We start from the raw sequence: 19311 nt of genomic DNA on the forward strand, positions 1-19311 counted from the left end.
CCAAGTACATTAACGTTCCTATGGCACTGAGGTATGGCAGTTCAGGACCGAGAACTTCTTCCTCGTCCTTCTTTGGACCGAATGGATCACTATCCAATCCAAGGCTTCTCACCACCATTGGGCCTGGTCAATGGGCGGGCCTGGTCCTTATTAAATATCCTTGAGTACTTTTCAGTATATGCCTTTTGATGCACAACGATTCCATTATTCATGTACTCAGGTTGTAATCTCAAACAGAACTTAATTATTGCCTAGGTCTTTCTTTTAGATATACTCAACTGTTTGGTCGATTACCCAGAGGTTTAAATTATTCATATACACTGCTATGATTACAAATCCTTTGTTTGCAAACCTCTTTATGAAAATACATGGACTAATGGGATCATTTATAACATTCCATACGCCCATTTGGTCTAAGTCCATGAAAGGATTTGTCCAGCCTTATGCAGTGATATTCTCGAGAATCTTTCTTATCTTTGAGCTCAATACCCTCTGGTAATCTCATATATATTATCCAGTGGACTTATATAAATATGCAGGCATTACATCCATTAGCCGCAAATCAAATCTTTTCCTTTATATAGCCAGACTTAGCATCCACCACAGGGGAGTATGTTTCTTCATAATCTATCCCCGGTCTTTGTGAGAATCCTTGTGCTATAAGCCGTGCCTTATATCTCACGATTTCATTATTCTCATTTCTCTTCTTCACAAAGACCCATTTGTGTCCTACTGGTTTTTACATCGAATGGTGTCCTTAAGGTCGGACCAAACTCATTCCTTTTCTTAATGATTCTTAGCTCCACGTTTTATGGTCTTGTACCATTTAATCAATCAAGTCTTTGAGTGCACTCTAGTATAGACGTGGGCATGATCCTCATTTATATTCATAAATTCAAGTGCTACCTTGCATGCAAAATCATCTTATGTCGACATTTCTTATATGTTCCATTATGTTCCAGACATGATATAATCGATTTGAGATTTATTATGGTCAGGACCTTTAATACTTTGCAGCTTGGCGTCCCAAGCTACATTATATGGTACCTGTACCTTAGAGCCGGCCGGCCTTATCTCCATGTCTGGGATGGTTTCCTTAGTAACCTCGGATTCCTATTGCACCTTTATTTAATTTTCGAGGGTTTTTATCATTGGAACTTATTGGTCTACCACGTTTCTTATGTTGTCTAGACTCTGTAGCAACTTGATTGTGTTCCTTGTGAACATCAATACGTACTGGTGCATTACAAGCTGGTATGTACGCTTTTATAACTCTCTTTGGGTCATCAAAGGAATCTGGCAATTCGTTAGCTAGCTTTTGCAAATTTATTATCTTATGGACCTCTGAATCACACATCAGAGTCCGAGGATCTTGCCAATTTAAGGATGTTTGATTCTATGATATTTCTTTGACCAGCTTGTTCGTCTCTCCACCTATAGTAGGAAATTCATATTCATTAAAATGACAATCTGCGTATCTAGCCTTAAATAGATCACCCGTGGTTGGCTTTAGATACTTAATAATGGTGGGAGAATCAAATCCAACATATATTCCCATCCTCCTTTTAGGTCTCATCTTTGTTCTATGTGGTGGAGCAATCGGTACATATACGGCACATCCGAATGTCTTTAGATGGGATATGTCTGGCTCATGACCCGTTAATAATTGGGATGGCGAATATTTATGTTCACTAGATGGCCTTATGCGTATAAGCTCTGATGCATGTAAAACAGCATGTCCCCAAGCGGCTACTGGAAGCTTCGACCTCATGAGTAATGGTCGAGCTGTCAATTAAATTCGTTTAATGAAGGATTCCGCTAATCCGTTCTAAGTATGTACATGTGCCACGGGATGTTCCACACTTACCCCCATGGACATACAGTAGTCATTAAACGCTTGGGACATGAATTCACCGGCATTATCTAGACGTATAGTCTTAAGCGGAAAATCTAGAAAGTGGGCTCTCAGTCTTATGATCTGGGCCATGCGGTATTTAAGACCGAATCATGCAATCGATTTTAGACTAGTCCATGCGGTATTTAAGACCAAACCATGCGACTATCTTGTCTATGCATCAATGAGGACCATGAAATATCTAAATATCCCACATGGTGGGTGTATTGGTCCACATATATCCCCTTGTATCCTTTCCAGAAAATTTAATGTCTCTTTATTTATCTTTGCCGGTGATGGCCTTATAATGAGTTTTCCTTGTGAACATGCTTCACACGTGAGATTCTTAGGGATAACTCTTTTCTCTTTTAGGGTATGCCCCTTTGAATTTATCATAAGCTTACGCATCATACTATGACCCGGATGGCCAAGCCGGTCATGCCATAAAGTGAACTTTTCGTTGGACTCTTTCATTGCCATATTAGCTTCTATCATATTGATTTTAGCATAGTAGAGACCAGTGGATAATGCGGGTATAGTCTCTAGGACTTTCTTATGTCCTTTGGTGATCTCAATTATATTTAGGAATTCTTTGTTCCATTCACCCTTTGTTTCAATATGGAAACCATTCAATCTTATTTCTTTGAAACTCAATAAGCTCCTCTTTGAGCTGGGTGAATATAAGGCATCGCTTAGTTCAAGATGCGTGCCATTTGGTAATAGAATATGGGCTTGGCCGTAGCCCTCAATAAGATTTGCTATACCCGCTATAGTGCTAATATTGGCATTTTTCATTATGAGATTTAGGAAAATATCTCTTATCTTTTGTGTGGCTCCACTATCCACCACAAATATGTTCTTGTCCTCGGCCATTTCTTATATGGACAAGAATCATGTTTTAAACATAAAATAATATAAAATAAATTCAAGGAAATAACAATCAATGAAAACATAAAATGGAAAGAAAACATAAAGGTTTTGATGTCGAACTCAGATTTATCAACTTGATTCTTTTAGGCAATCAGAAGTCTCATACTCTATTAGATCATCTTGATCATGTTCACCATCTTTATATACCAAATGGGCTTTAGGATTCTTCCTTTTCACACTCTCTTGATAGAGGTCACAACGATGTTTGGAAGTCCTACATATCTTAGCCCAATGGTTCCCCACTCTACATCTCTGGCATACTCATTTGGTCGAGTGTTGTGGTTTGGAAATACCAAATCGTCCTCGCCCTCGACCACAGCCGGAATTGGGTCTACATCCACGGTTATAGTGGTTCCCACGGCCGGATGAGTTATAGTGGCCACAACCACGTCCTTTCCATCCACTACGGCTACGGCCGTGTGGTCTATTACTTTAGACGTGGTTAGATTCTTTGGATTCTTTCTTATCCTGTGCGGCCTTATTGGCATCAGGTAATGGGGTTAATCTATGAGGTCGTAATTCACTGTTTTTATCAGTAAGTCATTATTTTGCTCATCTAGCAATAGACTCATCCACGAACTTATAGTCCTTGATTATGAGACTCTCAATAAGATGGTGGCTAATATTGCCTTGTATCTATCTTTCTCTCTTGGCATTATTGCCTTATTAGATACATTCACCAAGTCCTTTTGACTTTTAGGATAATCTTAGTATCCATTGCCCATTTTAAATAATTATCTCCTAAGAGATTTAGGGCAGTAAAATACAAGTTGTAATTCGACATCTACAAGGAAAAGTTTTGAGTCAAAATCATGTAATCGTTAGTGTCATGCGGTATTTGAGACCGAACCATGAATCGATTTACTTAGGGATTTGACTTTCCTCTTTTGCTTAGGATTAGATTTCCTCTTTTGCTTAGGATTAGATTTCCTCTTTTAATTAGGATTAACTTTTCCTTTTCTTTTTAGGATTTACTTTCCTCTTTACTCTAGGATTAATTTTCCTATTTCACTTATGATTTTAGATTTTTAAGATTTTCTATTTTATTTAGGATTTGGAAAATTTCTATTTCTTAAGGTTTTCCTATCTTGAATAGGATTTATGAATTTCCTAATTTAATTAGGATTTAGAGATTTTCTATTTTGAATAGAATTAAGGATTTTCCTATTTACAATAGGATTTAAGATTTTCCTATTTTAATTAGGATTTTAGGGTTTTTAAGATTTCCTATTTTAATTAGGATTTTAGGGTTTTTAAGATTTCCTATTTTAATTAGGATTTTAGGGTTTTTCTTATTTACAATAGGATTATCTTTTCTAAGGTTTATTGGGTTCATGCGATTTTAGTTTTAGGGTTTCTATCAACTTATGCATGTAATCAATCAAAGAAACAATCAATCTAACAACCTAAACAACCTCAATCAATCGATTATATTTTAGGGTTTTAGGTTTCCAATTCGATTTAGGGTTTTAAAAGTTTCGGCCATGGCTAAGTGTTTTCGAGTTTGCGAGTTTGAGATTAAGCAATAATAACTTTTCTAGCAACTTAAACGAGTCAAGAAATCGGATCATCCAAGGAAATAACAATCGCTTATCAAGAAAGGTTCGTTTTTTAGAGTTTCTCTTTGCTTAACTTTCAAGTTCGATTGTTGGTTCTTTAGCTTTAGGGTTTTGATGTTACCTTTCACCTTATGGGGTTGTACGGACTAGAACCGGGAGCTAAAGACCTCGGTTATCAACTTTTCACGAGCGTATGGTCCTTGGAAGGAATCGCCGAGCAAAGGAGAAAGCAAACGGACGGACGAGCTAGGGTTTTCAAAACAAATCGGCGCACACTGTAACTGTGCGTGAGGGCGCGTCGGTGGTCAGATCGACAAGCCGTTTGCACTGATGGATTCGTCCTTCGATTTGATATCTTGCTCGTTTTCTGGGTCCTCACGATTTGAGAGAACGACCTCTTTGAAGTTTCGAGGCAGATTTCTTTGCGTTTTAGGGGTTTGATGGAGATAGAGAGATCGTGAGATTAGGGTTTATGTGTCAGATCTTTAGCTAAGGGATTTAGAGGCTATCGTGCTGATAACGTGTTATGAATCTCGTGTATTCTCTTATTAATGAATGAGGCTACAACTTATTTATATATATACATATGAGGAGGTTACTACCTGGGCTAGAAATACAAAAGTCCACTAACACTTAAACTTAAACCGCCTCTAGTCTCTCTCGCATAGGCCGGACCTTCTAGAACATGGATTAGGCCCACGGTTATGGAGTTCATCCAATATGTGATTTACAACAGAAAATAAATTGTGAGTAAGCTTTTCTATATGGCATATATATATATATATATACTACATATTGCTAAGTTTTATTAATTTGGAAAACAAGATATTGTAAACATTATTAATTAACAAATATATGATAAATAAGGGATGTGCCTTTAGTCAAGTGGCTAAGTCCACTTGACTCCGCCTTCCCACCGGAGTTCGATTCCACTAAATCGCGTTATCCCGCGTAGTAGGGATTGGCTATAGATCGGGCCTTGTCGATCCAAAGACGTAAAAAAAAACAAATATATGATAAATAACAATTAAAGAAAATGTAACTATAAATGCTTGTAATCATAAATCATCGATGTAGATATGTAAGCGTAACATTATTTCCTCTTCTCTCTAAAAATAAAAGCTCCCTCTTCTCTCTAAAAAAAAGTAGCCGCCGTGGTCTAGGGTTACGGTTCCGGTGGCTTTTTCAGCACCGGAACCGGGGTCTTTGTTTTTTCTTTGCTTTAGTTTCGTTTTACCTTCCTTTCCAACATGTCTGAATCTTTTTCTTCCAACGGTTTCAGATCTAGATTTTCAGATCTAGATTTATAAAGTCTAAATCTTTTCTCCTTTGGGATTTTGCTGCTTGTTTTTGTCTCTTTCAATTGCAGCTTCAGTTCTGGTCGTTCTAGCCATGGCAGAGGCAGGTTCTAATCGATCATTCACCGCCTCAGATGTAGTCTTCTCACCTTCGAAGTTCTCGATCTCCTTCCTTTCTTCATGAGACTTTTCCTTTGGGTCTCGGGGTGTTGGATTTGTCTCACCGCCGTTCTTGGATTTATTTCCGTTTGTGGGTTTGTAGTCTCAGATCTGTTAATTTTATCTATGATTTAGACTTTGTAATTTTATTTTTGAGTCTTTGGAAGATGAGTCTGTGAAGCTTTGGTTCAGATGTTGTGTTTTTACTTGTTTTGGGTTTTTTCCCCTTTGTTTCTCCGTCATTGTCTCCGGGAGTTATCATTTGGTCGCCGACTTAGTTCCTGGAAGGATTGTGTTCCTTACCGGCCTTTGTAATCCACCCTTACCGGCCTTAGGAGTATCTTTACTATGCATAGCTAGTATTGTTGTTTCTCCTTTATCATCTTGTAGTAAACATCTTGGATTAAATTCTGAATTGGATTGTTTAAAATAAATTCGGTATAAGAGTAGATAACCATGCCGTTCATTTTGGAATTTGACTTCTGGTAAATGCACGTTTAGCACTAATGTGTTGAGTATGGTCGGATCATGAAGACTAACTTGAAAATTAGGTGCGCAATTAAAGTAGACTGCCCCATTACATAAATTTGATTGTACTACACCAAGAAGTGAGTCTTCAAATTTTAGAAGGGTTTTGTCTCTTAATAACATTAAAATGGGTGAATCAATTCATGTTCTTGATAATGGTTTTATTGCTATTTGAACTAATCCGAAATGAAGATAGTTGAATCCTTTTTGCTTATATTTATCTAGAGCTATTGATGATAATAATTTAATCTCTTCGAATTCATGTTGTAGAGATATTGTTTGTTCATGTTCTTTTATTGAATAAGCTGTTTTAAAATCAAATGTTCCGATTTGATATATATATTCAGCATTAATATGTGGTAAGGAATCCCTTGATATTTCTTTATTAAATGTTGATATTTTTGATATTATTTCTCTTGAATTTATTGTTGATTTAGAAGTTGATGATTGGCCGGATTTTAACAGTTTTCTAAATGAGGATGCCATTTTAAATTTTTCAAATCAAATACATCTTAGCAAGAGACTAACCTGTTTTACTTTGACACGGCTGCAGTTTACCAACGGTCTTACTGCCTTCCTTCTGAGGACTTGCTGCCTGGAACACCTTTGGCTTCAATGTCTCGGTAAAAGAGGTTCGTTTCTTTCTAAAAGTTAATTTTAAAATTTAAAATGAAATCTTTATTTTTGAAAACTGAAAATCGATCGTTTTAGCAACTGATACCATCAAAACCAATTTTCCATTTTATTCCAAACACTTACCCAAACAAGATATCGACTCATTTAAAAAGATTGCCTTCCACATAGACATGGAATCCCATGGATATGTTCATGGCATTACAACCTTACCCTACTGTTACCCGGAATGCCCTACTCTCTTTTCAGAGAATAAATTCGGTATAAGACTATCAAGCTTGTTATCAGATGTCATCCATAGAATAGGCAATGCCAAATTACTTAACAAAACTGGATGATGTAATCATCATCATGAATCGTGATAACTACGAAAATATACAAATTGTTGGATCAGCAATTATCAGAACACATTAAAGGATTATATAAATGTGCGTATGCAAAACTTAGTCGAAGACGATAATTCTTATGAATTTTTTAAGATGGGTGCCATACTCATAAGTAATAAATAATTTTTTTTGTAGATATATAGGAATTACTAAGAATCAACTAATAAAAAAATAGTTTATGACCTAATTTTTGGTGGTTCCGTGTTGAAAAATTCATCATGGATTTTAAGCTGTCTTTTAAAAATCAATGGTGGCAAATCTGCTACTTAGATTAAATTTTTAAAATCCATGATGAATTTTTCATGCTGGTTGGCATTGCGGCTTGGAGGAAGGACTCTCATGATGCGGGATTTGGCTGGATCTTCTCGAATCGCCTCTCCAATCTGGCGCACCAAGGTTCTTCTTCTGCCGCAAATGTCGGGTCTCCTCTCCTGGCTGAAGCCATGGCTCTCTCCTTGGCTCAAATTCATGCTCTAGAACACGGTTTTAGGAATGTTTCTTTCGCTTCAGATTCGCAACTATTGATCAAAGCTCTTAATTCAGAGTCCTCCCCAAAGGAACTCTATGGGATTCTTCAAGATATCCTTGCTCTATCTTCAGATTTCGACAAAATTTCTTTCTCTTTTGTTTCTAGAGAGAAAAACGGTTGTGCAGATGCACTTGCAAAATCTGCCTTAAATTCTGCATTTATTGTACCAGCATCTGTAATTGTACCGATTCCGGTTTAATGAAATTCAGCTGTTTGACAAAAAAAAAAAAAAGAAGATTAAATTTTTAATTTTATTTTGCTACGTTATAAATACTTAAAATAAAATAACAATAAACAGTATTTCAATGTACTTAGGTCGTTTCTGGTTTTATACTTTTGTTTTCATTTTTTCTTTGTTCAAAACCCCAAATATCAAGATTGACTAGGAGCTAGACAAAAGAGCCGTAGAACCTAAACAAGTGCTTGTCTGTATTTTTCTTTGTTGCTGGATTTTGCCTAGTGTCTCTCCGGTTCGATCTCTTGTCGTGCTTGTGTGAGTTCGGTGTGACCCGGTTGGATTTATGGTCGCTCCTTGTCTCTACTCAAAAGATCTGATCAAGATCTGCTCAATTTAAAGGTTTCTACCGAGACGTTTAAAAGTCGTGGTTCTTTCGACATCGTCGTTTCCGGGAGAAGTGTGAGGATCTAGACATTTTTGTCTTGAATCCATCTTGCTGGATTAGAAGCCCAAGAGCGCATAGGTTGTGAGGTAGTTTTTATTCGCTATAGGAGGATTTACTTGTCGTTAATTGTTTTTCCGACTTGCAGTTTGGTTTAGGCTTTCCAGAAATTAGAAAATTATGTGGGTGAAGTGTGGTTACTTACTTTCGGGCTTAAATGTTTGGCCTTTGCTTTCGTACGTTGGTTTAGTTTCTGGTATCTGCGTATGCTTTTCCGAGATATTCTCGTTTTCTCGGTTTTACTTCTGGAGGTTTGAGTTCTGCCGGCTCATGTAATATTTGCTGTAGAATATAATAAAACTTTTGAGAAAAAAAAAAAAAAACTAGCCGACCAATGAAGTGCATCTATTTTTGTGTTTTAAATAATGATATAGAAATATTTTATTTTATCTGATAAATAAAAAATGATATATAGAGAATCAGTGAGCGGATAAGGATGCTGTATTTTCAACTATATATTATGATTATCGCCATCTTCTATTGTTTTGTATTTTTTCATTTGAAAAGAAAGTATGGTTTACCAATATATACAGTCTCTTTTTATTAGTTTACTTTATTTTCTTTATTTTCTCATTTGAAAGTCATTTGAGATAAGACCCGCACAAAAGTAAAATCAAATGGAATTTTGCTTTTAAGATGGATAATTTTCTTTAATATTAAAATTGTCAACCATGTTAAGCGTAATCTCTAAATCCACAAAATTGAAAATACTAAAATAGTCGTCATTGCTCCACGTTTAAACCTGTCCAATTCCAGAAGAACTTCGTGTTTCATTGACGATTTAGATTACGTACGTATGATTCTTTCTAAATGGGGTATTTTCTCCCATTAACAATTAAAATGGTTTTGTCCCATTAACAAGGGTAAAAAAAAAACATAATATTTGTTCTTAATAGTTAAAATCGAACTAAGACTTTTGCTATTTATTACAACATTACGTACCCACTCACATGAACTGATCCAGTTGCGTACTTTTTCACAGTGTTCTGATTTTAGACAATCATGTTCGATTTTCATTGGAGTTGCAAAAAAGGAACTTAGTATAAAACGAGGAATTAAATTTGGACAAGTACACATAATTAGAAAGTTACAGAATCTAGTTTTCGTTGGATATTTCTAGAATTATCATACGACTGTGACAACTAAATACACAACAAACCAACAATTTAAATGCAAAAAAGCAAAAAATAGTAATTACTGGTCTACCTATTAAGGAACAACACCAACACCTATTTAGCTGTTATGTCCTAATAAAAAAAAAAAAACACAATAACCAAAAAAGTAAAAAAAAAAAATCAAATATTATGTTTGACCAAAAATTCTCTTTCTTTTCCTATTCGTCATATTCGATGAATCTTCCTTTTTTTTATACAATTTTGGATAATCTTTTCTAATCTATTCTATTAATTGGGAAGGATTACCTGAAAAATAACCTTAAAAAGTGTAAAAAATTATAAAGAATGCCATTACAATTTAAGGATTTCACGTGAATACCAAAAATGACAAAGAGGGGTATATTCGACTTTTGACAATCAAAGGGACGCGGATCTTGGATAATTACTCGGATATCTATCTGGTTACTCATGTGGATCACGGGCCAATATTTTATAATACACACGGATCCAACCATTTAAAGCATAATGGGCTTTCAGTTTATTGGCCCGTGATACCTACAGACATTAAACAAAAATTGAATTACATAAAACGTCATCACATCTATTTCTATATGAAGCTAAACTTAAAATCCGCATATTCATTTATTTATTGTAACAACCCAAATCCCAAATATTTCGTTGATTAAGGATAAACTTAATCCAATTAAATTCGATATAATTTATGAATATGACCAAATCTGATAAAATCAATATATAGTTGCTATATTTATAACTAAAATCAAAGATACTAAACTTAAAATCCGCATATTCATTTATTTATTGTAACAACCCAAATCCCAAATATTTCGTTGATTAAGGATAAACTTAATCCAATTAAATTCGATATAATTTATGAATATGACCAAATCTGATAAAATCAATATATAGTTGCTATATTTATAACTAAAATCAAAGATACTAAACTTAAAATCCGCATATTCATTTATTCTATATAACAACCCAAACAATAGGCTTCCTTTTTTATTCTATATATTTAAAATCATAAAATCTTTTCAAATCCATATTTATTCAAAATTATACCCAAAAAAATCACACTATATACCTTAAAAATAGCCTAATATCACAGAATATACCGTAAATATTCGGATTGCATTTATCATAAAACCCGATAATTCTATATATCCTAGAAAAATGTTGTTTGACTTTCGAGTAGTATAAATAGATGATCCAAGGTTATGTTAAACTCACCTTCTTAAGCTTTCACCTTTTCTCTTCACAATCCCACTAAGAAAATGGCTGCTGAGCTTGCATTCACCAACCTTGCTGACGTCAAGCCTTTCAAAACAGAATGGAGAATTCAAGTTAAAATTGTCCATACGTGGACTCAGTACACTCAATACACTGGAGAAACTGTCGAAATGATTCTTGCTGATACATCTGTAAGTAACTATATCATTCTTATATACAAATAATCGTGTATCATATATACACCATAGTTTTTTATGTTTAACATGATTTATTTTTAAATATCCATGTACTTTGATCCATGCTACCATTAAGAAGCAACAAGTGAACAAACTGCAAAGGTTCATTACCTCTGGGGAGTGGCGTATTATCGAGAAATTTACACTAGCCAAGTCAACAGGAAAATACTGTGCAACTAAACATGGTTTCAAAATGTCCATGATGCAAAAAACTGTAATAAGTCGCACTCCTCCTCTTTCTGATGACATTTATTTGGATCTGGCAAACTTTCAAGAAGTTTGGATGAAGGAGGATGAATGAAAACATCTTAATTGGTAATATATCTTTCTTACATTCAATGTTATAATTCTTTGCATATTTTACATAATAGATATTCATCAATGACCAAGATTTGAAACCTTAATTTTGCAGATGTACTTGGACAGGGTGTAAGTTTCCACTGAGATGAAAACTTCTGATGTTACAACAAGATCACAAAGAAACTTGATCTTGAACTCAGAGACACAAAGTAATTTCATATGGCTTTACCCTATTACAATATATATTATGTTATTTGTACTAACAATTATCTCACAACTTATTTTCTTATATAGTGATGAGAGGCTGAAGTGTACTCTATGGGGGAGATTTGTTGAGGCAATGTGGAATGCATGTCAAAATGCAGGGACTGAGAGGGTTATTGCCTTACTTCGTCTTGCTAAGATCAATTCATTCAAAGGTATAAAAGGTTTTTGATGAAGCATTTTTGGGATTTTTAAAGGCAGATCACAGAATATATTTATACTAATAATATTCACTTTGTTAGGTGAAAGATCAGTTTCAAATGCATTTGACATGTCTCTCTTGGAAATCAATGCTACCTACCCTGCTGTTCTTGAATTTGTGGCCAAGTAAGATAGGAGCAAACTTAATATTGTTTTTGAAAATAATTAAATTTAATATACTATTGATATTATGATAAATTGATTATGTTTTTTTTTTATTGTCATGTAGTTTACCCCCTGATGCTATGCCTCTGGCTATCCAAGAAGCTAAGCCAAAACATGGGAATCAGCTGATGAAAAAAAAGGAATACTATGATCGTTTTCCAAGGAAAACCATCTCTGGACTCTTTTGTTTTTCTGAGGTAATAGTTTAAATTAATACTAATTGCCTCTATTGGTAATAACTATTTTTGAAATACTAATTCTCTATTATTATGTGTAGATTGGGAAATGCAACATAATTGTTACCATAATGAAGATCGACACAGACTACTCGTGGTATTTCTTTTGTTGTCTGAAGTGTCACAAAACTGCCTATAAGATACCAAAAGTTGAAAATGAGATTGCCAAGAAAGGTAAGAAAGAAATGTTTTGGTGTCCAACATGTAAGGAAGACACTCCTAAGGTGGTTCCAAGGTAACAATTTCCCATTTGATTACATAGCTATATGTTAGTTAATAAATATCTATCAAATTTATTATGAAAATCTTTTTATATGTAGGTACCTTTTAAACGTGGGAGTTATGGATAGCACTGGTGACACCAATTTTCTGATCTTTGATAAAAATGCACAAGAGATCATTGGTGTGTCTGCTGAAGATCTGCTTGAAGGAAACTGGGATGAGGTAAACATCTAATCATGTGTAAGTTATGTAGATAATATTTGTCCTATATCTAAAAAATAATGGTGCTATTGTGATAACAGATTCAGGATCCAACAAACTTGCCTCAGCCAATCAAAGATTTGGTTGGAAAGACTTTCCAATTTCTGGTGACTGTTGGAAAGGAAAACATCAATGAAACAGATGATACCTACAAGGTTTCCACTGTTTGGCTGGGTAATGATTTTGATAATCTAGATACTATTGAAGATTCTGACCAGCCGACTCACCAACATAATGATCTATCTATTGATCAGGTAATGTTAGTAGATGCAACCAAAATCATTCTATTAAGTTTGGTAGTAATCTCTTCAATCTACGACTTCCATTGAAGAAATTATTTTACCAAACTTGGTCTGTATTTCTCTCAATTCTCTTTTTACACAAATTCATAAACTTCTATTATTAATATCAGCATAACTTTGTTTTAAAAAAGTTTTCATTTACATTTACATCATATTAAGTAGAAATAGGTAAACTATTACATGTTTACTAATTCAAAAATCATATACAGAATCTAAATATTCTGTTAATTCATATAAACAAGTAGTATTACTTTAATATCTTATCAACCAATTGCAGAATTTAACATACATGTCAACAGAGAATATAGTAAAATTATTTTAGAAAAACAATCACGGTAAGTGCATATTTAAGTGTGGATCTAAATTTATCAAAATCAATTTATAACAAAATCAAGAGTTCAAAAAGAGATAACAAATTTTTAAATTTCTATGGACTAAACAGAGATCTTAAACTTATCAAATGACTAAACAACTAACAGTAGCTAAATATTGGGATTAAATTACACCAAAGTTGAATCATTTAGACCTCACTAACCTTTATCAGTGCTTTCAGAATCTGGACTGGCTTTTAACGACATCAAATTTGCCTTCTTTAAAGATGTTGCATGTTCTGTAAACATAGAATTATCTATCATCAGCACCATATATATTTAAAACATCTATTGTTATATAATAATCGTAACAGAGAACTTAGCTTTGTAAAACGTCTTCTATTGGCAACATCATCATCTTTGTAATAATCTGAAATCCATTTAAACACAAGTAAAATGTTAAAACTTTTAAGGAAACAAAATCTTTTGTTACAATCTTTACACAATGAAATTATAAAAACTATAAACTCTATGGCTTTGCAGATCTAACAAGATAGATTGATTTTTTTGGTAAACACAACAAAAAACTGCAAATCAATTTGCGATTTGTTTATAAAATTAATTGAAATCAAAATTTCAGACTATAATTGGCAATCCTTACTCATGTAAGTCTGGGTTTTTCAAAGTTATTGCCAAATATATCTGTTCAATTTCGAAATTTCTAAAATCCTAAATCAAATCGATAAATTTAGATAAATTTGTAATCTAAATCTGAATAAATAAAAAGATTACCTCAATAAAGAATTCCGATTTCGAGATGGAAAGATCATAAACACAGACCTAATAGGTTGATGATTGAACAAATTTCTCAGCGATTCTCAGACCGAACATTAGACTTTGAAGAACATAGGGTTTCTTATTTTCCACCGAAAAGACAAAAAATGTCGTCTTAGATATTTAGCTGTCCAAAGAAAAAAAGAGAGTAAAAACTTTAATAAAATAAAAAAAAAACGGAATCATGGGCTGAATTAAAGAACATTTCATAATGGGTCTATAATAATTTCTGCGGCCCAACTCTATATTACCTCTGATTCTTTGACTCATGGGCCTAAATTTTTAAAGTTGGATCAATCATCTATATACACTAATTAATATTGCATAAAGTCTCAAACAATATATTTTATGCACCAAACATATTATATTACATTTGTATAAAAATAATCTATTATTTTAATTACTCAATATTCAATCTTACAATTTACACACCAATAATACAAATTTACATATATTACAACAAAACCAAACCAAACCAGTCCAATCTTTCACCAAATCAAAAATATTGTATAATTACTTATATTTCTATTCAAACTTTCAAAACAATGAAAAAAAAAACACTGTACCAAATTCTATTTAAAACACTATAAAAATTCTCAAATCAAGTTTCTAATTGAATTGTATATATTCTTTTACCTAATTAACAAAACAAAAAAAATACAACCATTAAATTACATACTAAATAAATACAAATGTTTTGATTATATAATTTAGATAACAAAAAACTTATAATATAAAACCCCGCACGTATGTGCGGGTCCGGACCTAGTGGTAAATTAATTTTTGTTTCAAGAAGTATTTAATCTACTTAACATTTTTGAAATACATTTTTGCTCCTCTAATCGGATCGGGTTTTTTTTTTTTTAATTTTGACCCGAAAATCTTCAATCGGATCTTTCCTTAAATTTTAGCTAAATTCAAAAACGAAATTAATTAATAAAATCTAAAATATATATTTTCTCAACTAATTACTATATCTAAACTCTTTATTTATGGTATATTCTTTACGGTTTTTATAGATAAGAAAATCAAATATCTAAACTCTGCTTTTATTTTGATATTCAATGAACGACGTTAAAAAAAAAAATCAAATATGATGATTTAATGCTAATATAACAAATTTGAGCTAATTTCCTAAAACATCTATACCTAATTTAAACATAATATATGATTCTCATTTCACTTTTATTTGATTTTATATTATATTATTTTGAATTATTATAAAATATATATAGTTAATAAATTTTAGTTTTTTTTTCTACATATGTTATGATTCAAATTTTTTAAAACGGATATATATTACTTAATCGATGAAGAAAAAAATATGTGTGTAATCTATATTAAAATTTTGAAGAACAAATTGTGCATTTAATCAGGTCGTTTTTTTATTCTGACCCGAAATCGAGTCATTCGGATCTTTCTTTGACTTCTACAATTATCTAAAATGGGACAATATACCAAAGGTGAAATCTTAAAATTAACAAATCAAAATACAATTAGTATTTTTTTTTCTTCATACAATTAGTATTTTAAGATACAATTATAAATTATTTTTACAGGTTGGTCCAAAAACACACACGAATTAAAATATATATATATATATATATTATGAAAACTATTTGAAAGCAAATTTTTAAATTGACTCGAATTATATATCTTTTAAATAAAATTGTTATTAAAAATAACAAAATGATGTTTAATTTCACATGACGGGATTATATGGTGGGATGGATTTGGGTCGATATTAATATGAGACAATATACCACGGGTGAAATCCTAAAATTAACAAATCAAAATACAATTATACAATCTTAAACACTAAACAAAACAAATACAACTTAAAATTTTTATTTTTTAGATACAACACATATGATCTGCGATGTACAACAAAAAATATTATACAAAACAAAAACATCAATTTATAAAAAGATAAAAAAAAAACTCAAATAATTAACCCGCGGTGTACCGCGGGTCATATCCTAGTGTAAAAATAAAAGACCTTCGAGATTTTTTTTTTTAATGTAATCTATAAATAAGAGCAACCTAAGACGAACAACTTTCCCACTTTCCTTATTTTCGATCTTATCCTTATCTTCTTGCTTGTTCTATTTCTCTTCTAACTAATCACACCTAATCATAAATATCTTATTGTTTAATTTCTCAAGATCTTCGTCAAATCACAGATTCTTGAAATTCTTTTTCTTCTTTTCTTGAAGTTCTTGAGTTATGAAATGACAATGGAGAGAGTTATGAAATGATTAATCTCAACCAATTTTCACGATTCCTTGTTTATCATTCTATATCCGTTGTGATTCTTCACTGGTTTTACGTTATCTCTTAAAACAGATTTTTTTTTTATTTGTAACAAAACATGGCAAACGCAGAGAGGACAAGTTCAGGTTCCGACATAGATGAGAAGAAAAGAAAACGCAAATTATCTAACCGCGAATCAGCTAGGAGATCGCGTTTGAAGAAACAAAAGTTAATGGAAGACACGATTCATGAGATCTCGAGTCTTGAACGACGAATCAAAGAGAACAGCGAGAGATGTCGTGTTGTGAAACAGAGGCTTGACTCGGTCGAATCGGAGAACGCGGTTCTTAAGTCGGAGAAGATTTGGCTTTCGAGTTACGTTAGCGATTTAGAGAATATGATTGCTACGACGAGTTTAAAGCAGACGCAGAATGGTGGTGGTGGCGATTGCGGTGATGATCAGAACGCAAACGCGGAAATAGCGGTTGGAGATTGTAGACGTAGACCGTGGAAATTGAGTTGTGATTCTCTACAACCAATCGCGTCCTTTAAGACATGAGATTTGTGCATTAGTGGGTTGTTTTTACTGTGGTAATTTTTCTACTTTGTAATCTTTTATATTGAATTGTTTCTTCGCACTACATTCTCTGTTACAATTGCTTTTGTTCTTGTTTTCAATATTTTCATATAACGTTAAATGATTTTCAGTGGTTGACCCAAAGAAGATTTTTGGTATCTTACATGTAAATGAGAGTATTGGTGAAGTAATCTAAATTGAAGCAAAAAGTGGGGAAGTAATATGTTTTGAATATGATCAATTGTGGAAGTAGATATGAATGTATGTTCAAAGGATAATTGGTATTGATTCCCAGAACACAAATACATATACACATACAAGATTAGCTAGGGTATTCTAGAGAAGTAAATGACAATATATACTTTACATAAGTAGAAAAGCGTAAGGGCTTTTTAGCAAAGTAGACATTTTTATAAAAGTAATTTGAGAAATAGGTAGTTTTTTTTAGAAATTTATGAAATAGACACTTTTCTTTCTTTTGTGAAATAGAAGTTGTGTGTAATAGACTAAAAGACAAGAAAGAAGTCAAATACCACTTTACCCATTGTCTTTTGTGAGTTAGTTTTTTGTGTGGATTCAAATATTTTATGTTATTTGATCAAATTATACTATATCATTTTTTTTTCTTAATTTTTTTGGTTTTCTTTTTTTTAAAGAATCTTTAAAAAAATGACTTGTATATATTCTGCTACAAATCTCGTACACCAGCATTTTAAACATAGTTTTGTACACTAACTTGTACACCAAGTCATTAAATACATCGATTTGTCTTATATTTGTAAATTGAAGTAATTATTGTTCATAATATTAATACAAACACGATGGTAACATAAACCATAGGTTATACTAAATATAATGGGGAAGTAGACCCGACCGATAAAAAATTGCTTTGATTCACGATTTTTGTGTCAAATTTGTAATTTTATGGATAATTCAAAATAACATTAGGATTGAATGATATGTATCTTTTTCACGTTTTATCTTTTCAAATCGTGATTTTGCCGAGTACGTACCATATATAATAATAAACACGATATGATAAAAAGTGAAATTAGTAAGATATTTTCCAATTTATTATGCACATGTTAAATTTATAACTAGTTTAGATAAAACGATATGATATAACGTTTTAGCTATGTTTGCAGAAGTACCAGACCGATGTCCAGTCTGTCCTTGCCCTTACCATGTATGCGTAGAGCGAGAAGGTATGACTTCAGTAACTTCATTCCTGTAACATGTTTTCCTACCTATTTTTTCCTTTTCTTTTCTCTGTTTTGCTTAGAGTCCGAGAAATCCTCGATCCAGACTTGGAATCGTCGAGAAAAATCTATCGCTACGGAGAGATCCCCGGTCCGGACTTGGAATCGTCGATAAAAATCCATCGCTACCGAGAGATCGCCTATCCGGCCGTGGAATCGTCGAGAAAAATCTATCGCTACCGAGAAATCATCGATCAGTACGCGGAATCGTCGATTAGTACGCGGGACAGTACGATCAGTACGAATCCCAAAAGCTAAAGTAGTGTTTCTCCGTTTAGAAGCTCCAAAACTGAAAACTCATAGGACTTCAAAACGTCCTACTTATATTCGTAATTTGTATAAAAATAATAAATATAAGCTTAAAATCTTGTTTTTATGTGTTTAATGCAATTTTAAAAATAATATTATATAAATTTCTTAGTTTGTGATATAAATTGCACTACATTCGATCTGTTACAATTGCTTTTGTTCTTGTTTTCAATATTTTCATATAACGTTAAATGATTTTCAGTGGTTGACCCAAAGAAGATTTTTGGTATCTTACATGTAAATGAGAGTATTGGTGAAGTAATCTAAATTGAAGCAAAAAAGTGGGGAAGTAATATGTTTTGAGTATGATCAATTGGGGAAGTAGACCCGACCGATAAAAATTGCTTTGATTCATGATTTTTGTGTCAAATTTGTAATTTTATGGATAATTCAAAATAACATTAGGATTGAATGATATTTATCTTTTTCACGTTTTATCTTTTCAAATCGTGATTTTGCCGAGTACATACCATATATAATAAACACGATATGATAAAACGTGAAATTAGTAAGATATTTTCCAATTTATTATGCACATGTTAAATTTATAACTAGTTTAGATAAAACGTTATTCATTTATTAAGTACTAGCTTTTTGGCTTGTTAAGTTTATTCCTAGTAAT

General features: G+C 32.6%; 1 protein-coding gene and 1 long non-coding RNA gene across 2 annotated transcripts; one reads left to right on the forward strand and one right to left on the reverse strand.

The window, feature by feature from the left end:
- Positions 1-10003: 10003 nt before the first annotated feature.
- Positions 10004-14780, reverse strand: LOC110228126. Its single transcript, XR_002331744.1, has 4 exons — positions 14250-14780; positions 13682-13887; positions 10960-11046; positions 10004-10266 (listed from the first exon to the last, which is right to left on the reverse strand). It is a non-coding gene; the product is annotated as an uncharacterized LOC110228126 (long non-coding RNA).
- Positions 14781-16338: 1558 nt separating this feature from the next.
- Positions 16339-17265, forward strand: LOC9300059 (basic leucine zipper 1). Its single transcript, XM_021016261.1, has one exon. The coding sequence runs from the start codon at positions 16663-16665 to the stop codon at positions 17101-17103; it is 441 nt and encodes a 146-aa protein (XP_020871920.1). The 5' UTR covers positions 16339-16662; the 3' UTR covers positions 17104-17265.
- Positions 17266-19311: the final 2046 nt, after the last annotated feature.

This window comes from Arabidopsis lyrata, assembly GCF_000004255.2.
Source record: "Arabidopsis lyrata subsp. lyrata unplaced genomic scaffold ARALYscaffold_8, whole genome shotgun sequence".
In the NCBI taxonomy this organism is placed as follows: domain Eukaryota; kingdom Viridiplantae; phylum Streptophyta; class Magnoliopsida; order Brassicales; family Brassicaceae; genus Arabidopsis; species Arabidopsis lyrata.